The sequence below is a fragment of the Pan paniscus genome, chromosome 3, assembly GCF_029289425.2.
Source record: "Pan paniscus chromosome 3, NHGRI_mPanPan1-v2.0_pri, whole genome shotgun sequence".
NCBI lineage: Eukaryota > Metazoa > Chordata > Mammalia > Primates > Hominidae > Pan > Pan paniscus.
In genome coordinates this window covers 107,039,028-107,054,443 of record NC_073252.2, presented here as the reverse complement: position 1 = coordinate 107,054,443, position 15,416 = coordinate 107,039,028, and the positions used below count along the sequence as shown (strand labels likewise).

General features: G+C 38.0%; 1 protein-coding gene across 6 annotated transcripts in view; it reads left to right on the top strand.

Moving 5' to 3' along the window:
* Positions 1 to 15,416, top strand: part of COL25A1 (collagen type XXV alpha 1 chain) — a 499,684-nt gene that overhangs the window by 349,236 nt on the left and 135,032 nt on the right. For 4 of the 6 annotated variants that reach the window (XM_055111699.2, XM_055111701.2, XM_055111700.2 and 1 more), the window contains 2 exons: positions 13,194 to 13,253; positions 14,817 to 14,924. In XM_055111699.2, the coding sequence (XP_054967674.1) occupies positions 13,194 to 13,253; positions 14,817 to 14,924 (168 nt within the window). Of the gene's footprint in view, positions 1 to 13,193; positions 13,254 to 14,024; positions 14,097 to 14,816; positions 14,925 to 15,416 lie in introns of all 6 variants that reach the window. The other 2 variants (XM_063603863.1, XM_055111702.2) reach the window with 1 other exon arrangement.

Genomic DNA, 15,416 nt, shown 5'->3' with positions numbered 1-15,416 from the left:
ACTCTGCAATTTGTGAATTATTAGGCCCTTAGTAATTCACAAATTGGATAATTATGCCTTGTACAAAAGTTGACTCGCATTTCCCTTGAAAAATCTTTTTTTTTCGTAGTCAAATTCGTTTTGTGCCACTTTTCCAACATTAACTTCCCCAACATTTCACAAGTCAAGAAACATGGACAATTGAACAATTAAAGTTTATGAAGCTTAATCTCAACTCTTTATAATGTTATGAAGCTTCATCCCAGAGCTATAAAATAGTAACTTCTTCTTACTCTCTTTAATGTTTCTTACTTGCTAAAATCCCGTATCACCCAGGTAGAATGATTGACAGTCCCTTATGTGAAAATAAGCAATTCAATTTTAATAATGACATGACAGACATACATCTTGTAATTTTTTAGCCACATATGTGAGTCATAAAACTTGTAGTTAATGAGGTGGTAGAACTGGTCACTTATCTCGGTATCCCAGATGCCACCTGGTTTTTAAAACATAAACTTTGTTGCTATGGGTACTGAAATCGAAGACCCATTAAAAAAAAAAAAAGATTTATAACATACATCTGTAGTTTGTAAATTGGGCTATTGCTTTTAGATATTTTAAGACATCAGAGAAAGTTTTTTCCTTGGTCTTGATTAGTTATGATTTCAAACCCAGAGCATTGTCATTCCCTTTTTTTCTCTTTTATTTAACAGCAAATAATGCATATATATCATTTAAAATTTACTAAGTTGAAAGACCATGTTACACTTTGAATTAATTCATGTAACCATAAAAAGAGAAAATCTTTTTTTCTATTATATATGGACAATTTTCTTTGATAAATGGAATATTAAGTACATTTAAATAAAGAAAGAATTGTTCCTATTCAAAATTGCACCTAAGGCATATTTTGAGCCCTCATTTTCAGTAACGAAGACAATCTAATCTTTACTCTTGACATTTTTGTCTGCCTTATTATTATCTAAATTTGGAAGCATAAAAGTACTTGAGATTTGGAAGTATAAAAGACTTTTGAGGTTAAATATGAATATTATCAGTGTAGTTATTTCAAGTAAATTATATGTGTGAATAAATATCACTTTTAAGAATTAAATATAATAAACATGATAGCATGTGATACACTATTTAATATAAAAAATGTACTGCATTTCGTTAAATAACAATATTATCAACCACAACTAGGAAATTAAAACCAAAAAGTAGAAAGTTTATTTTATGATTTTTCAATATTTATATCATTCTAAAGTTTAGATTTAATTTCACAGAAGTCAGGAAATTCGGTTTTGACATTCCCAGAGAAACCATAATTCTCATATAGATTACAACAGCCTCTTTCATTAACAGCAAATCATGGGACTCCTCCCAAATGAATTAATCACTATGGGATGTAGCTACGTCCTTTTCGAAAAGGAATTATACTTTCTTCTGTTCTTATTCCTGCTAGAGATAGTGTATAACAATCATATTTTGACATTTTTATGATTTAAGAATCAGTGCTCTGAATTACAATGTGTAATTGATACAGAACCAGTAACCCTTTCCTCAAATGCTAATGCAACAAAATAAAGTTCTATCAGCTGGGCTAAGTGTGCTATGAGGCAAAGTCCTACAGTTGTTTTGTTTGTATTTCACCACTCAAAAACACTAAATCAGAGATCTTTAACTGGTGATTTGTGAGACAAATCCTACTATCAAATGTATTTTCATTTGGAATATAAAGTGTGTAAACTAAATTTGAATTGTTAACAAACATCAAAATCTGAAGCATTTATTTTTTTCTTAAAAAAAGACTTTCATTTCTTGTTTCTCATGGAGCAGGTGAAGATGTAGCCACACTAGGTCTGCTTTCATCTGTGGCAAAAATCAAGGGATTAGTTATTGTTTCCTTTCAGCCCCAGCTTCACTCTTCTATTCAGCCAAGTCTCCCCACTTCCTTTTGTCTTAAACCTGCTTCTTTATTTATATTGTCTGCCAAGTTCTTATAGTCATTTCAGTTTACTCCATATGTACAAATGACATCAAATATAAAAATAATTACAGGATGTTCAAACGTCCTAAATTGCAATAAATATTTTAGCCTCTTTGGGAAACATACAGAGTTCAGGGATGTCCTCAAGCAACAGACTCTATTTTACTTTTGTGTAATTGAACAGACCCTGAGAAAACTACAAAATTAGGATTTGAACTAAAGGAGGATGTTGGAGAATAGGACCAGATGAACTAGTACAGAAAGGTACCTAGAAGAGTACCATTGCAAGTAATGTTACTCCCTGCTCTACTGTTCCAAGCACTCCATTATCTTTTTGTTGCTAAGGTCACTTTTGAAGAGTTCAGTTATCCCAGAGGGCTGTCAGGCATTTGCTGTGGGCTAAACCTTATTTAGGGTGGATGATAAACTTCAGAGGTATACAAGGAAGTACAGGATGATTTTCCATCCATTATAGCCATCTACTTCTTCCATGAATAGGAAAGAGGCTACTATTAAGGGTGCATGCCCAAGGAATTTTAGAGTCAACTCAATCTAATATCAAACAAAGGATGTTTAGCAAATACTCATTAAACCAGAGTACTGAATAGAGTTCCCAGAGAATGGCAGGACACTTATGCTTTCTCTCTCAGCATGAAACATGCAAAAAAAAAAAAGTTGAGTTTTTCTCACAGGCTGCTGAAGAAATGCCTGTTTTCCCTTTAGTGTCAGGTGCTCTGTCAGCTACTGATCTTCTTTCCTGATCCATGCTGTGCCTCCTCTCCCAGATGTAGACTGTTTCCTTTCAGAAAATGGATAGGATATATTCAAGTTTAGATGAGTCCTTGACCTGGCAACCTCAACTGAAGAGCACCCTGGGTTTTATAGAAATGTAGTTCCAAAATATTATTGTATTGCATGCTATTTTTATACTGCACCATCTTAGAAGACTTTTCGACAATTAAAAACTGTAATTTGAGCTCCACAATTCAAAATTTGTATTTCAAAGGCATATTGCAGGAAATTCAGATGGGGCTGAATTCAAGCCCGCTTTTACACCATTTTTGTTTCCACAGGGAGGTTTAAGCAGATTTTTATGCAGTGTTTGACAATCAAATTGACCTTCTAAACAGGACTTCTGGAGAATTTTTTTCATTTCATGAAAAGAAAAAATTTTCACAGTTTTTTTTGTGTTTATTTGCAAAACAGATGCTAATTATAAATGTGCTTATTTATTCATTAAAGCAATTAATTAAAAGATGTATACCAGATAATTGATCATACTAGTTCTCATTAATATGTAACACTGAAATCATAAAAGTAGATTTATTTTTAATTACTACAAACTGGTATAAATTATAATGCATAATGCAGATTGCCATATATTGAGACAGGGCATTTTTTAGACTTCTGTATAATTAATACATTTTATTGTTCAAACCCACATTCATTTCCTTAAATTCAAAACTTACCACTCTTTCTATAATCTTTAGTTCTGCTAAAGAGCTCTTTGTCATTAATTTTGAACTAGGCTCACAATCCCTTCTTAAAACTCTTATTAGTCAAGTGTGTTTCAGAACTTACGGTTTTTAGGAATTAGAAAGTTAATTTAGTTCATGCTATGCATATTGTCTGACACCCTTAGGGGCCTGAGACACCCTGTAATCAAACCATCAAATTCTACAGTGAAACATATGCATATTCACACTTAGACGGATAATTAATGACCATAAATAGCCTTACATCTGTTCAAGTAAGTTTTTGCCATCACATAAGTTTCCTGCAAACAGGAAAAACTTTAAAACTTAAGAAAAAATATTTTGGCTGGGCGCGGTGGCTTACGCCTGTAATCCCAACGCTTTAGGAGGCCAAGGTGTGTAGATCACCTGAGATCAGGAGTTTGAGACCCGCCTGGCCAACATGATGAAATCCCATCTCTACTAAAAATACAAAAATTTGCCGGGCATGGTGGTGGGCACCTGTAGTCCCAGCTATTCGGGAGGCTGAGGCAGGAGAATCACTTGAACCTGGGAGGCGGAGGTTGCAGTGAGCCGAGATAGCACCACTGCACTCCAGCCTCCATGACAGAGCAAGACACTGTCTAAAAAAAAAAAAAAAAGAAAAAAAATGTTTCTAAAAATGAAAAAATATTTATCTTCAGAGACTTTGGATTTTGGAACTGCAGATAAAGGATCATGAACCATATCTTGGCTTTTAATCTGTTCTTTACTTTTGTCAGAATTGTCTTCCTCATACTCACATGGCATGGCACCTTCGTTGTGTAAAAACCTTCATGGCTTTCCACTACTTCCCTCTTGAAGCTTCTTTTAAGACCTCCCACATCTGTGCCCTATCAATTTTTCCAGGCATTTCTCTAAAATGTGTGTGCTTCACCACAGCCAAACTCACCTTACCAGAATTTCCTGAGTGTTCCTTCTGCTTTGTTCACTGTGCTACAGACTGGAATACCTTCTTTCAGAAGCCTCCAGTCCACACTTCACTGCAATGCCAGGGTCCTAATCATCTTCACGTGTCTCAATTTCTACCTTTATGGGAGTCTTACTCCAGTCTTCAGACAGAATAAGCTTAAGTACTGCCTGCTCCTCTAACCAGAGCACTAATTTAACACATTTTCCATGTGGATTGACATTCATATGACAATTCCCTCTCCCCTATTAGATTTGAAACCCTGCAGCTTCTTTCGCTGTACTTGGCGTATAGCATGTATTCCAGAGACATTTGTCACACGAAGGAATGCATGTTTTAGTTCATCTCTCTTGTTCTCATCACTCTGACCTCCCACAGGAATCCTTATAACCCTTTGCCATTGCCCTTATCCTGACCTTGCCCAAGTTGAAGAACAGAGTCTACGTCTCAAGGGAGAGTTCCTAAAATAGAACCTAATCTCTGTATACCAAGTGTTGATTCAGTATGTCTTTAGAAAAGGAAAATATATTTTCTGTTTTTTTCCAGCGTTCATCTAGGCGGAAGTATCAGGAAGGAAAGGTATTGTTGCCCTTTGAGAGTGGCTAGCCAGAAGGGTCTCCTAGTGTGTCATGACTGCACCTATGGGGCATGGGAATCTTTCTGCTACTTCTGTGTAGTGCTTCAGGCAGGGGAATCCTTTGCAAGGCTGCCCACACATGTCTATCTGGCATGTCACATGGCCATTTCTCTGTGGTGTTGCTTTCCTGGAAGTGCTGCTGGGAAGCAGAGCTTAAGTCCCTCTTTGCTCTCAGAGACTACAGATCTCTTTCCTCACTTCTAGTTTGGTGGAGTGTCTTTCTAGGTATTTTTCATTGCTAGAAATGTTGGTAGACAAGTTATGTCTTGCACTCTGCCTCCTCATGCCTCCTCTGAGGCCCTAAGCAAAGGGTCGTCTAAGAGCTTGATGCAGGAGTGGGGAGGAAATGAAAAAATACAAGAGAAAAAGAGCGTGGATAAATGTTAGCAAAAGAGATCCCAGCCACATTTGAAGTTGCTTGTTTCATGTCTGCCTGCCTTCATACATTCTAAGCTCCGTAAAGCCTGGTATAAAGTCTATCTTGTTTACCGCTCTAATCCCAATGTCCAAATATTGCCTTGGTCATTGTGTGATTGTGTCAAATTCTTATTGAATAAATGAATAAGTGGAAATGAAATTCATAGACTATGAAAAATTTATGGAAGATATGGGGCTGGGCACGGTGGCTCATGCCTGTAATCCCAGCACTTTGGGAGGCCGAGGTGGGCGGATGATGAGGTCAAGAGAACGAGACCATCCTGATCAACATGGTGAAACCCCGTCTCTACTAAAAATGCAAAAAAAATTAGCAGGCGTGGTGGCACACGCCTTTAGTTCCAGCTACTTGAGGGGCTGAGGCAGGAGAATCGCTTGAACCCAGGAGGTAGAGGTTGCAGTGAGCCGAGATCGTGCCACTGCTCTCCAGTCTGGGTGACAGAGTGACACTCAGTCTCAAAAAAAAAAAAAAAAGAAAAATTTATGGAAAATATGCTGGTTAAGATGGTTGACACTGGAGCAGGTTGTCAGGGGGTGACTCTTGGCTCTGCCACTTACAATTGGGTGGGCAAGACCCCTCACCTCTTCGTGTCTCAAATTCCTCATCTGTCAAGTAGTTGGTGTGAGGATTAAAAGAGTTAATATTTATAAAACTTTTAGAAGAATACCTCACTCAAAGAGCGTATCATGTAAGCCTTGACCACTATTAATGCCATCATCACCATTGTCATTATTTATTATTTTAACTATTATTAAGAAACCCTAAGACAGTACTGTTCTCTTGATGTTTATTTATAGAGAATAGCTCTGATCCAGTTCTAGCAGAGTGTATATAAATAAAATCAATACAGTTTTATTTTTCTACATCATCCCAGACTGCAAGGCTGTTTTATTTTTCTTCCCTATATTCTGTGTCTATACTTCTCTAGTGCACTCAGACCAGGAAAATGCTTCTTCAGGAATTCTACCTCTTTTCATGGGGTCTCATCTTCTGTTGGCTTTTCTTAGGTGTATGTCATTAGGGAACACTTTACAACAAGCCCTGGAATCCCCTAATAGATCATATACAACAAGTAGAGCCTTTGGCCCTATATGAATAGTTTAGGCACTTTTCTTATACTTTGCATTTGCCAGTGTTGAAGTGTATCTGCCGTCTTCTTATTCATAGATCTTTTGCAGGCTGTCTTCACTTACTTAGCATTTTAGTAGCTACAGTATTTAATAATATTTGTTAATACAGAGATTGCATTGTTTTCTTTCTCTTCCAAATAACTTATAAAGTTACACTTATCATCGACATATAAAAAGACAATTCCTGGAGTGACTAGGGTTAATAATTATGATAAAACATAGTAGAATGGAATTCAGAGTATCTATAAAAAAGAAAAATAGTCACTTTTCGAGCCAGTTGAAAATATTATATTCAAATAACTTGTAAAATTTACACTTATCATTTATAGACAAAAAAAGATAATTCCTGGGGTGACTAGGGTTAACATTTATGAGAAAACGTAGTAGAATGGAATTTAGAGTATCAATAAAAAAGAAAAATAGTAACTTTTTGAGCCAGTTGAAAATATTATATTCAACTACAGAAGGCTAATTCTTCCCATAATTAATAATACCATGAGGCAATCTTTTATCATCAGTTATAACTTCTGATTTCCACAGGCCCCAATTCTCATATTACATGATTGTTCAAAAATTCCTTTAGCTGTTTAGCTTTATATAGTTGATTTTTCTATTCAGACAGATAAATTATACCATCTACTGCAATATGGAATGATCTAGCTGCAAATTTCTTTCTCTTAAATTCTTTTCTTTCTTAATTTAGCCTTCTAGCAGTTTCTGCTAAACTGAAGCAATTCTTTTACCTAAATATTTTTGTACCTTATTGTAGTATTTCCCCATCTGGTCTCTCTTAGCTAGAAATTATTTTATCAACTTTGAGGAGTATTTATCTCTATTTATGCTGCACACATGCCCACTGTGATGGTCGTGTTGTAATGCATGATGTATTTTGGGCAAACAGAATCATGATAGTATTTACATTAAAGAGAGACTTGGAGATTTCATTTCTCAGCATAACGCATATTTTTTCTTTCAATATGACTTGCTATTGGGGCCCCTTGACTCTTCATAATTAAAATAATTATCTTTTCCTCCATAGTCCAACAACCTCAGGTACACTCCCTTGTGCTGATCAATGATCAGCCATTGTCAGTGACGCTGGCCATTGTTAACCTGTTCTTATTATGAGTTATTTATGTGCATTTAGGCAGCATTATTGATGATGCAATAAACAGCAAAGTAGAGTATATGCATCTATCATTTTGAGTCATTTGCCTGACTAGAATTTTTGTGAGGAGAATTACCATTCCTCCTGCTTCTATAGCCACTCCTTTTCATCTTCTTTGTAGTTGCCTCTTCCCCTGCTCATCCCTTAAACCTAAGTCTTTTGAAGGGTCTGCCTTCTCTACAGCCTCCCTAGGTGACTTCAGATATCTCTATGGCTCATAATTCTCACCTTTCTTTCTTTCTTTTCTTTCTTTTTCTTTTTTTTTGAGACGGAGTTTCATTTTTGTTGCCCAAGCTGGAGTGCAACAGCACTATTTTGGCTCACTGCAACCTCCGCCTCCCAGGTTCAAATGATTCTCCTGCCTCAGCCTCCCAAGTAGCTGAGATTATAGGCACCTGCCACCATGCCCAGCTAATTTTCATATTTTTAGTAGGGACGGGGTTTCACCATGTTGGCCAGGCTGGTCTCGAACTCCTGACCTTGTGATCTGCCCGCCTCAGCCTCCCAAAGTGCTGGGATTATAGGCATGAGCCACCGTGCCCAGCCATTTCTCACCTTCTATTTTATATGCATGTCCAACTGCTGTCCCTTGGCTGTCCACAGACATCTCAAATTCAGTGAATCTATAGCTGAATTCATGATTCATAACTACCTGCCTACCCCAGAAAGCCTCTTCCTTGTGTTCCCTCTACTATCCTTCCATTGTCCAAGCTACAGACCTAGGACCATTCTCTGCTCCTCATTTACCCTTATATTATCAGCCAAGTTACAAGTCCTACAAATTTCAACTTCCTTAATAACAATTGAAACAATTGATTTGTCCCTCCTCTAGTTCTAAGACACAATCTCACAACTAGACTATTGTAATACCTTCCTAAATGGTCTATCTTCAGTTTTACTCTTCCTGTACCAACCTCCAGCCCTTCATTCACCTGGCTTGGGAGGTCTTCCATGGCTCTTGAAACATGTGTCTAGTGCACATTTTATTTTCTTTGTAGCCCCCCCGCCAACTTCTCCACCATAATACTTATCACTCTGTATGATAACTGCCAGCTTATTTCTATTTCTCCACTAGATGGTAAACCCTGTGAGCTTGGGATCTTGCTCACCATTCAATCCCCAGAGCATGGCATAGTAAATGTTGCACAGAAGGTGCTCAACAAATGCTTTTTAAATATTGTTGAATGTTAGTCAGTTTTAAAGCTTTCTAATATTTAAACTGTAAAGCAGGTAGAAGAAAATTATAAACACATAAATTGCATAATGACAAAGTTTAGAATCAGAAGACCTGAATTGAATTTCTGGCTCTATCATTGCCTTACTGAATACTTTTGAGAAAGCACAAAATCGTCTCACTATTTGTAATCTTATAACACTCATTATTACTGCGTAACAATAAAAATGACAATAACACCTTGAATGTATGGCCTCTAAGTAGTTGGAAGCATTTCTTATGAATTATTTATTTGTTCAATATCCCTTTGGGGTAGGCTTGCATTGTTTCTTCTAGATGGTAATGAAGGGGGAGATATAGCCTTTCCTGTAATGATGTCAAAATATTCGTTGTGAGATGGTTGCCTACTTCACAGAATGTCATGAAGATTCATGAAGCTGTCTGAGGCTTTATGCTCTCAGGAGGGAAAAAAATAAGTTTTATATATATGGTAGTTTCACAGCTCTTATACATCCGATTTCTTAAGAATTCAAAGTATTTGGGTGTGAAAATATGTACAAATTATTTCAGGCCAGGTGCAGTGGCTCACGCCTATAATCCCAGCACTTTGGGAGGCTGAGGTGGGCGGATCACTTGAGGTCAGGAGTTCGAGACCAGCCTGGGCAACATGGTGAAACCCCATTTCTACTAAAAATACAAAAAATAGCTGGGCATGGTGGTGCATGCCTGTAGTCCCAGCCTACTGGGGAGGCTGAGGCAGGAGAATTGCTTGAACCTGGAAGGCAGAGGTTGCAGTGAGCCGAGATCACGCCACTACACTCCAGCCTGGGCGAAGAGCCAGACTCCATCTCAAAAAACAACAACAATAACAAAAATTATTTCAATATTCAGCTTATTCCTGGATGTTTTCTCCATATTTTTCTGGAGGCACATTTGTTTTTCCACACCCACTCAAACCATCTGTGTACCAGGCAAATTTTCTGAGATGCAAAACCAAGTAAAATATGTCCATTCTATTTGTTTAGAAAGGATTATGACTAATGATACTGTGGGAAAAAATGGTATAGTTAATAAAAATTATATCCTCTGTATGAGCAGCTAGAGAAGCCTAGCAGGTATGGCCACACAAAGCCATAAGGTGTCAACACCTGTACTGAAGATAGGTGTCAACACCTGTACTTTACAAACCAACCCTCCAAAGAACTCGTGCAAGAAGCAGAGTCAGTGTCTACCTAGGATCTGGAGGCAGCCCCTGTGAAATGGGATTTTTTTTTACCACCATCAAATGGTGAAAAATTTTAAAACATATTCAATTTTGAATGCTAAAACCCTATAATATATCGATGTTTGCTTTACATAATAATGTTTAAATTTATTTGCCATTAATTAAATAGACTTTTTAGGAAGATGTACCATATTTATTATTGCTTTGAAACACTCTGTAGGATGCTGGCATATACTCTGAGGGTTACTTTTACCCCAGTTTGAAAAGCACAGGGTCCTAGCACATTGCAGCCCAAATCATGGGATTTTTGTTAGAATATAAGAAACTCTGTCCACATGTCCCCTTTTTACTTTGCTACACGTAAACTCCTGAAAAATTCCTTGCCTAGCATGCTAATGATATCTTTAAAATGTAGCACTAAACACCTAATTGGTAGCATTTTCACAGTCAAGATGATTGAGGAATATAAATCAGCTTCCTCAAATAGAGATTATTCTGTTTGAGGAAAAAGGTCTTTCTGAGGTGAGAATTACCTATCCAATTCTCTCTTTAGATCTCATTAAAATTAGAACCCAAACTAAGGAGTTATAAAACTTAAGGCTTTTTTTTTTGTGAGCATTTTGAAAATACGATCAAATAGAAAGCTGGTCATGCTCAGAGATGAGTACAAGAAGTGACTTATTTACACATTCAAATTTCAAAATATTTTTAAGTCCTACCATGTGTGCTGCTAAAAGGTTTTTAATTTAAAATTATTTTGTTAGATAATCCTGTTTCAAGTGACATTATGATTTATCGCCACTAATCAAGATTCTGATCCCTCATAGACTTCTTGTTTGTATCTGTTTTTGTTCTTTGTTACATAAATATGAGGTTTATATATAAAATTCTGACTGTGTAATATAGGGCTAATGAGTCACAGATGGAAAGATGCTGGCACATTACCATCTAATAACATTTTAAACTCATATTCCATAGTAAAACAAAAGCAAATTGTATACATCTGTTTTCCAACTTGTAGCATTTCTGAATTTATGCAGAATCTACATTTAAAGGAGTTGTATTTAGAGAGAAGAAAAAGAGGACATAGGTCACCTCAAAACTACGCAGCCACTTAATAGCCTTATCAGAACGGATTTGGCAAAAGAGAGAAGATTTTCTCTGTTTTGCTTCCTGAGAAGTTGTAGTACCGAAGACTGAGAGTCAAAGGCATTAGAGCTGAAGAAATGTCTTCAGACTACAAACTAATTTTACTGCCTTTCTTAAAATGAAAAACATATCTCTAATATGAGGAATGTGGGGGGTGAAATATTCATGAAACTAGTAAAATTAAAAATGTAGAAAATGTAGAAATTTCCTGGGCTTTCCTAAAAATATCCACAAGATAAATTTGGGTGGGAAGAGGGAGAGCCCAGGCCATGTATTGCTGTGGTTGTTGTTTATTTTATTTATATGGTAAACATGTTCTGTGTTTTTTTTTTTTTGAAAAAAAGGAATAAAAGGCTTTAGTTTCACATGTTGTTAGAAAAGAAATAGAACAAAGCCAAAATTTCTCTCTCAGACTTACCCAATTGATAACGCCTGGGAGGAGGAGTTAGTACAAGTTATTGAAGAACGAGTGTCTAAAACATCTCTCCCTGTTCTCCTTGGATAAGGAATTCAAAACCGCTTTTCTGCATTAAGGGGTTGTGTGAACTGTCAAGTTCTTTTGGAAAAGTTATGTGACAGAAGTGATTACTGCAGAGTGTGACCATAAATCCCCCTGACATGAAATACACATGTTGTAAGAGACAGATTTTCATCCACCACCTCTGCATGAATTCCTGAAACAGGAGAGATCTGAGATTCATCATATGATTGGAGAGAGAAATTTTGATATGTGGGTGGCAAGACTATATTTTGTGAGGTGTGCTGTGTTTATTCTGGGGAATAAGTATGATCTGATGGCAAAATTTTGTTCCCTGTTTTTGTCCAAAAAAGAATTAATACACGTATTGTATGTCCTGAGTTGTAAACAGAATGTCAATTGAGGGAAATTACAGTGTGGTTTTCGTAACAGTGTCTATAGTTATCTCCATTTTGTACTAACATTTTGTAATTAAGATGTTGTAATTTTGTAAGTAAGATTCCAGAAATGCTTCGTGTAGCAAACTCTTTACACCGTGTAGACACAGATCCCATTGTACCTGCCCCAGGCTCAGTGACAATGAGCTCTCAGTTTCCCTATTCCATGCTTTAAGAAATTATTGGTTTGACTGGGCATGGTGGTTCACGCCTGTAATCCCAGCACTTTGGGAGGCCGAGGCAGTCAGATCACTTGAGGTCAGGAGTTTGAGACCAGCCTGGCCAACATAGTGAAACCCAGTCTCTACTACAAATACAAAAATTAGCTGGGCGTGGTGGTGCACACCTGTAATCCCAGCTACTGGGAAGGCTGAGACAGAGAATCACTTGAACCCTGGAGGCAGAGGCTTCAGTGAGCTGAGATTGTACCACTGCACTGCGGCCTGGGTGACAGAGCAAGACTCCATCTCAAAAAAAAAAAAGTCCAGATGTGGTGGCTCATGCCTGTAATCCCAGCACTTTGGGAGGCTAAGGCCGGTGGATCACCTGAGGTCAGGAGTTTGAGATCAGTCTGGCCAACATGGTGAAACTGAAAACCCATCTCTACTAAAAATACAAAACTTAGCTGGGCGTGGTGGCACATGGCTGTAATCCCAGCTACTAGGGAGGCTGAGGCAGGAGAATTGCCTGAACCTGGGAGGTGGAGGTTGCAGTGAGCCTAGATCAGGCCACTGAACTCCAGCCTGAGCAACAGAGTGAGACTTCATCTTAAAAAGAAAAAAAAAAAAGGTTTATTTTGGGGCCTTATGTGTCTAATTTTGTTTATGGTATGTCAGATGAGGCAAGACTTCTAAGTCCCAGGAAAGGGAGGTGCTAGGTATGTGCTTGTTTTGTTTGTCCCCTAGTGAAATGTCTGTGTGACGTTTTATGTCGTGTTGTTTTGGTGCTGTGCTATGTCCATAGGGCCTGCCAGGCTTCCCCACAGTTGCTGCCCTGCACAGTAATCAGATCCTCACCGTCAAGGTTTGTGGTTGTCACTCATGCCTGCACAGTCAGAAATGCAATCAGCATAAGCGTGAGCAGGAACCATTCAATTGGCTTGCCGAGCCCGTTGGCTTCCTCTCATGGTATATATCAAGTTACTGGGCACTTGGGACCCCACTTGCATCATTGAGGTCAAATATCTATTAAGAGGGTGTATCCTGAGCATACTTGAGAGGATATTGACGTCAAACAGGTACTGTGAACAGAGGTGGGCATAGCGATCTAGAACCATGCCACGCCTTGATGGCTTAATTTACAAGCATTCTAATGCTCTGTAATATTTTTCCAGTCAATTAAATAATCCTAAGTACTCTCTCTGGACTTCAGGCGTCAATAAAATGGCAGTTGAATTCACGCCACATTATGCTGGTTGACAAGTCTGACGGAAATGGAACTGGCATTTTGTCTCTAGACTTTCTGCTCAGACTGAAGAATGCAGGGGTGCACTTGCTTACCTGTTTCTGGGAATAAACTACATTAAAAAGGTCCAACATCCACAGTGAAATGATGAGGCACAAAAAATATTCATTACTACTGAAGATCTGGTCTCAGCGTCCCATTTCAGGATTATATTTCTTTCAAGAAGAGCCAGTGGGTCTAATGTTAGACATAAGTGCCAGTTCTATTTTGTTTAATAATCATTATAAGTCTAATGTGGATATCTTTATTTCTTTCTTGGGGCCTTCTGATGTCTATTCTTCAACTCTCTCATCTCTGAACTTCAACCTTTGACCTCAACTGACTGTTCAGATGGTGTTTCCTAAAATCAATCATGGGTTTCTCTCTGCTGATCAGCAGCTCATTAAACGCCGCCTGATTAAGGTAGTGCTTATTCTTGCTGAAGTCTGATTTCTTCTTTACATCAGTTATTGCTCTGTGTACCTATTGCTTTACGATTTATCTCTTATGGGTGGGGTGTGGGTGGTAGGTGGGCATTTATTTGGAAATATCCTCAAACAAAATTATGTTTAGTGAGCTGCATTTGTTTGAAATGTTAGATAAAGTTACCAAAAAAGATATTAAAAGCCTATCTAATTTTTTCTTAATTAAAAAATTGTAAATTGTAACTACTAACAGATCCAGTTTCTAAGCTCTCTAGATTTGGTAATTTATAAATTATTAGGCAATATGATGGGAGCCTCATATGCTTAATTTAAAGTAAACACATTTGTCTAACTATAAATGCAGCCATTTTATTAAATGAGGTGAATGTAACTGATGCAGTGTTGTTATGGATAAAGTAATGCACACGTTTTATACCAGCTCTGACTATAGTGGTAACATACACACTATTTCCAAGAACTGGAAGTGCTGGTTCCTGAACTGCTTTGATTTTAATAGCATCTACTCAGTCACCCAGCATGAATATTTATTTGCTCCCTGCTGGGAAGCAAATTGCCTACAGGCTTTATATTTGTGGTTGTTCTGGTTCTTTTCATAGTGTAAATGTGAATTAGATAATACAAATTTAAGGTGCTGAAAAGAAGACCTGGGTCTTTATCTTTCATGATTATTGCTGGTCTGTTCCCTTCTCCATCACAGGGTGACCAAGGACAGGCAGGGCCTCCAGGACCCCCTGGCCCTCCAGGCCCAAGAGGGCCACCTGGGGACACAGGGAAAGATGGCCCCCGTGGAATGCCAGGAGTACCCGTGAGTCGCTTTTTGGATCACTTATTCTCACACGTTTTGCTTCATGTTAAGGGCTGAGAACTAGGGTGGAGTAGGGTGGTGAGGGGCATCAGGTCAGGGGGTCAAGTGAGTGGAGTGGGTTGAGGGAAGTGGGATGATGAGTGGAGTAGGTTGAGGGAAGTGAGATGATGGGAAAGTCCCCAAGCAGCACAGGGCACTCCCAGCTGCATTCCTCTTTACCACTGAATACACTGGGGATCCAAGCAAACCACAAGAGACACCTGGAGGCAGCCACTAAACTGTTTTTGAGGTAAGCCTCAAGAAGTCTTTGACTGGAGTTGCCCATTCCCAGGTGTATCCTCACTGCCGTAGTGTGCACCGGGGTCTTTGGTTTAAATGGGAGATTAGTCTGAAAAACTAAGTAGGAGTCTAATAACATTTTCCAAAGTTTCAATAGCAGACCAATAAAGTCCTATACTATTTATGGAAAGTAGAGGAAGTAAAATGTTCTAA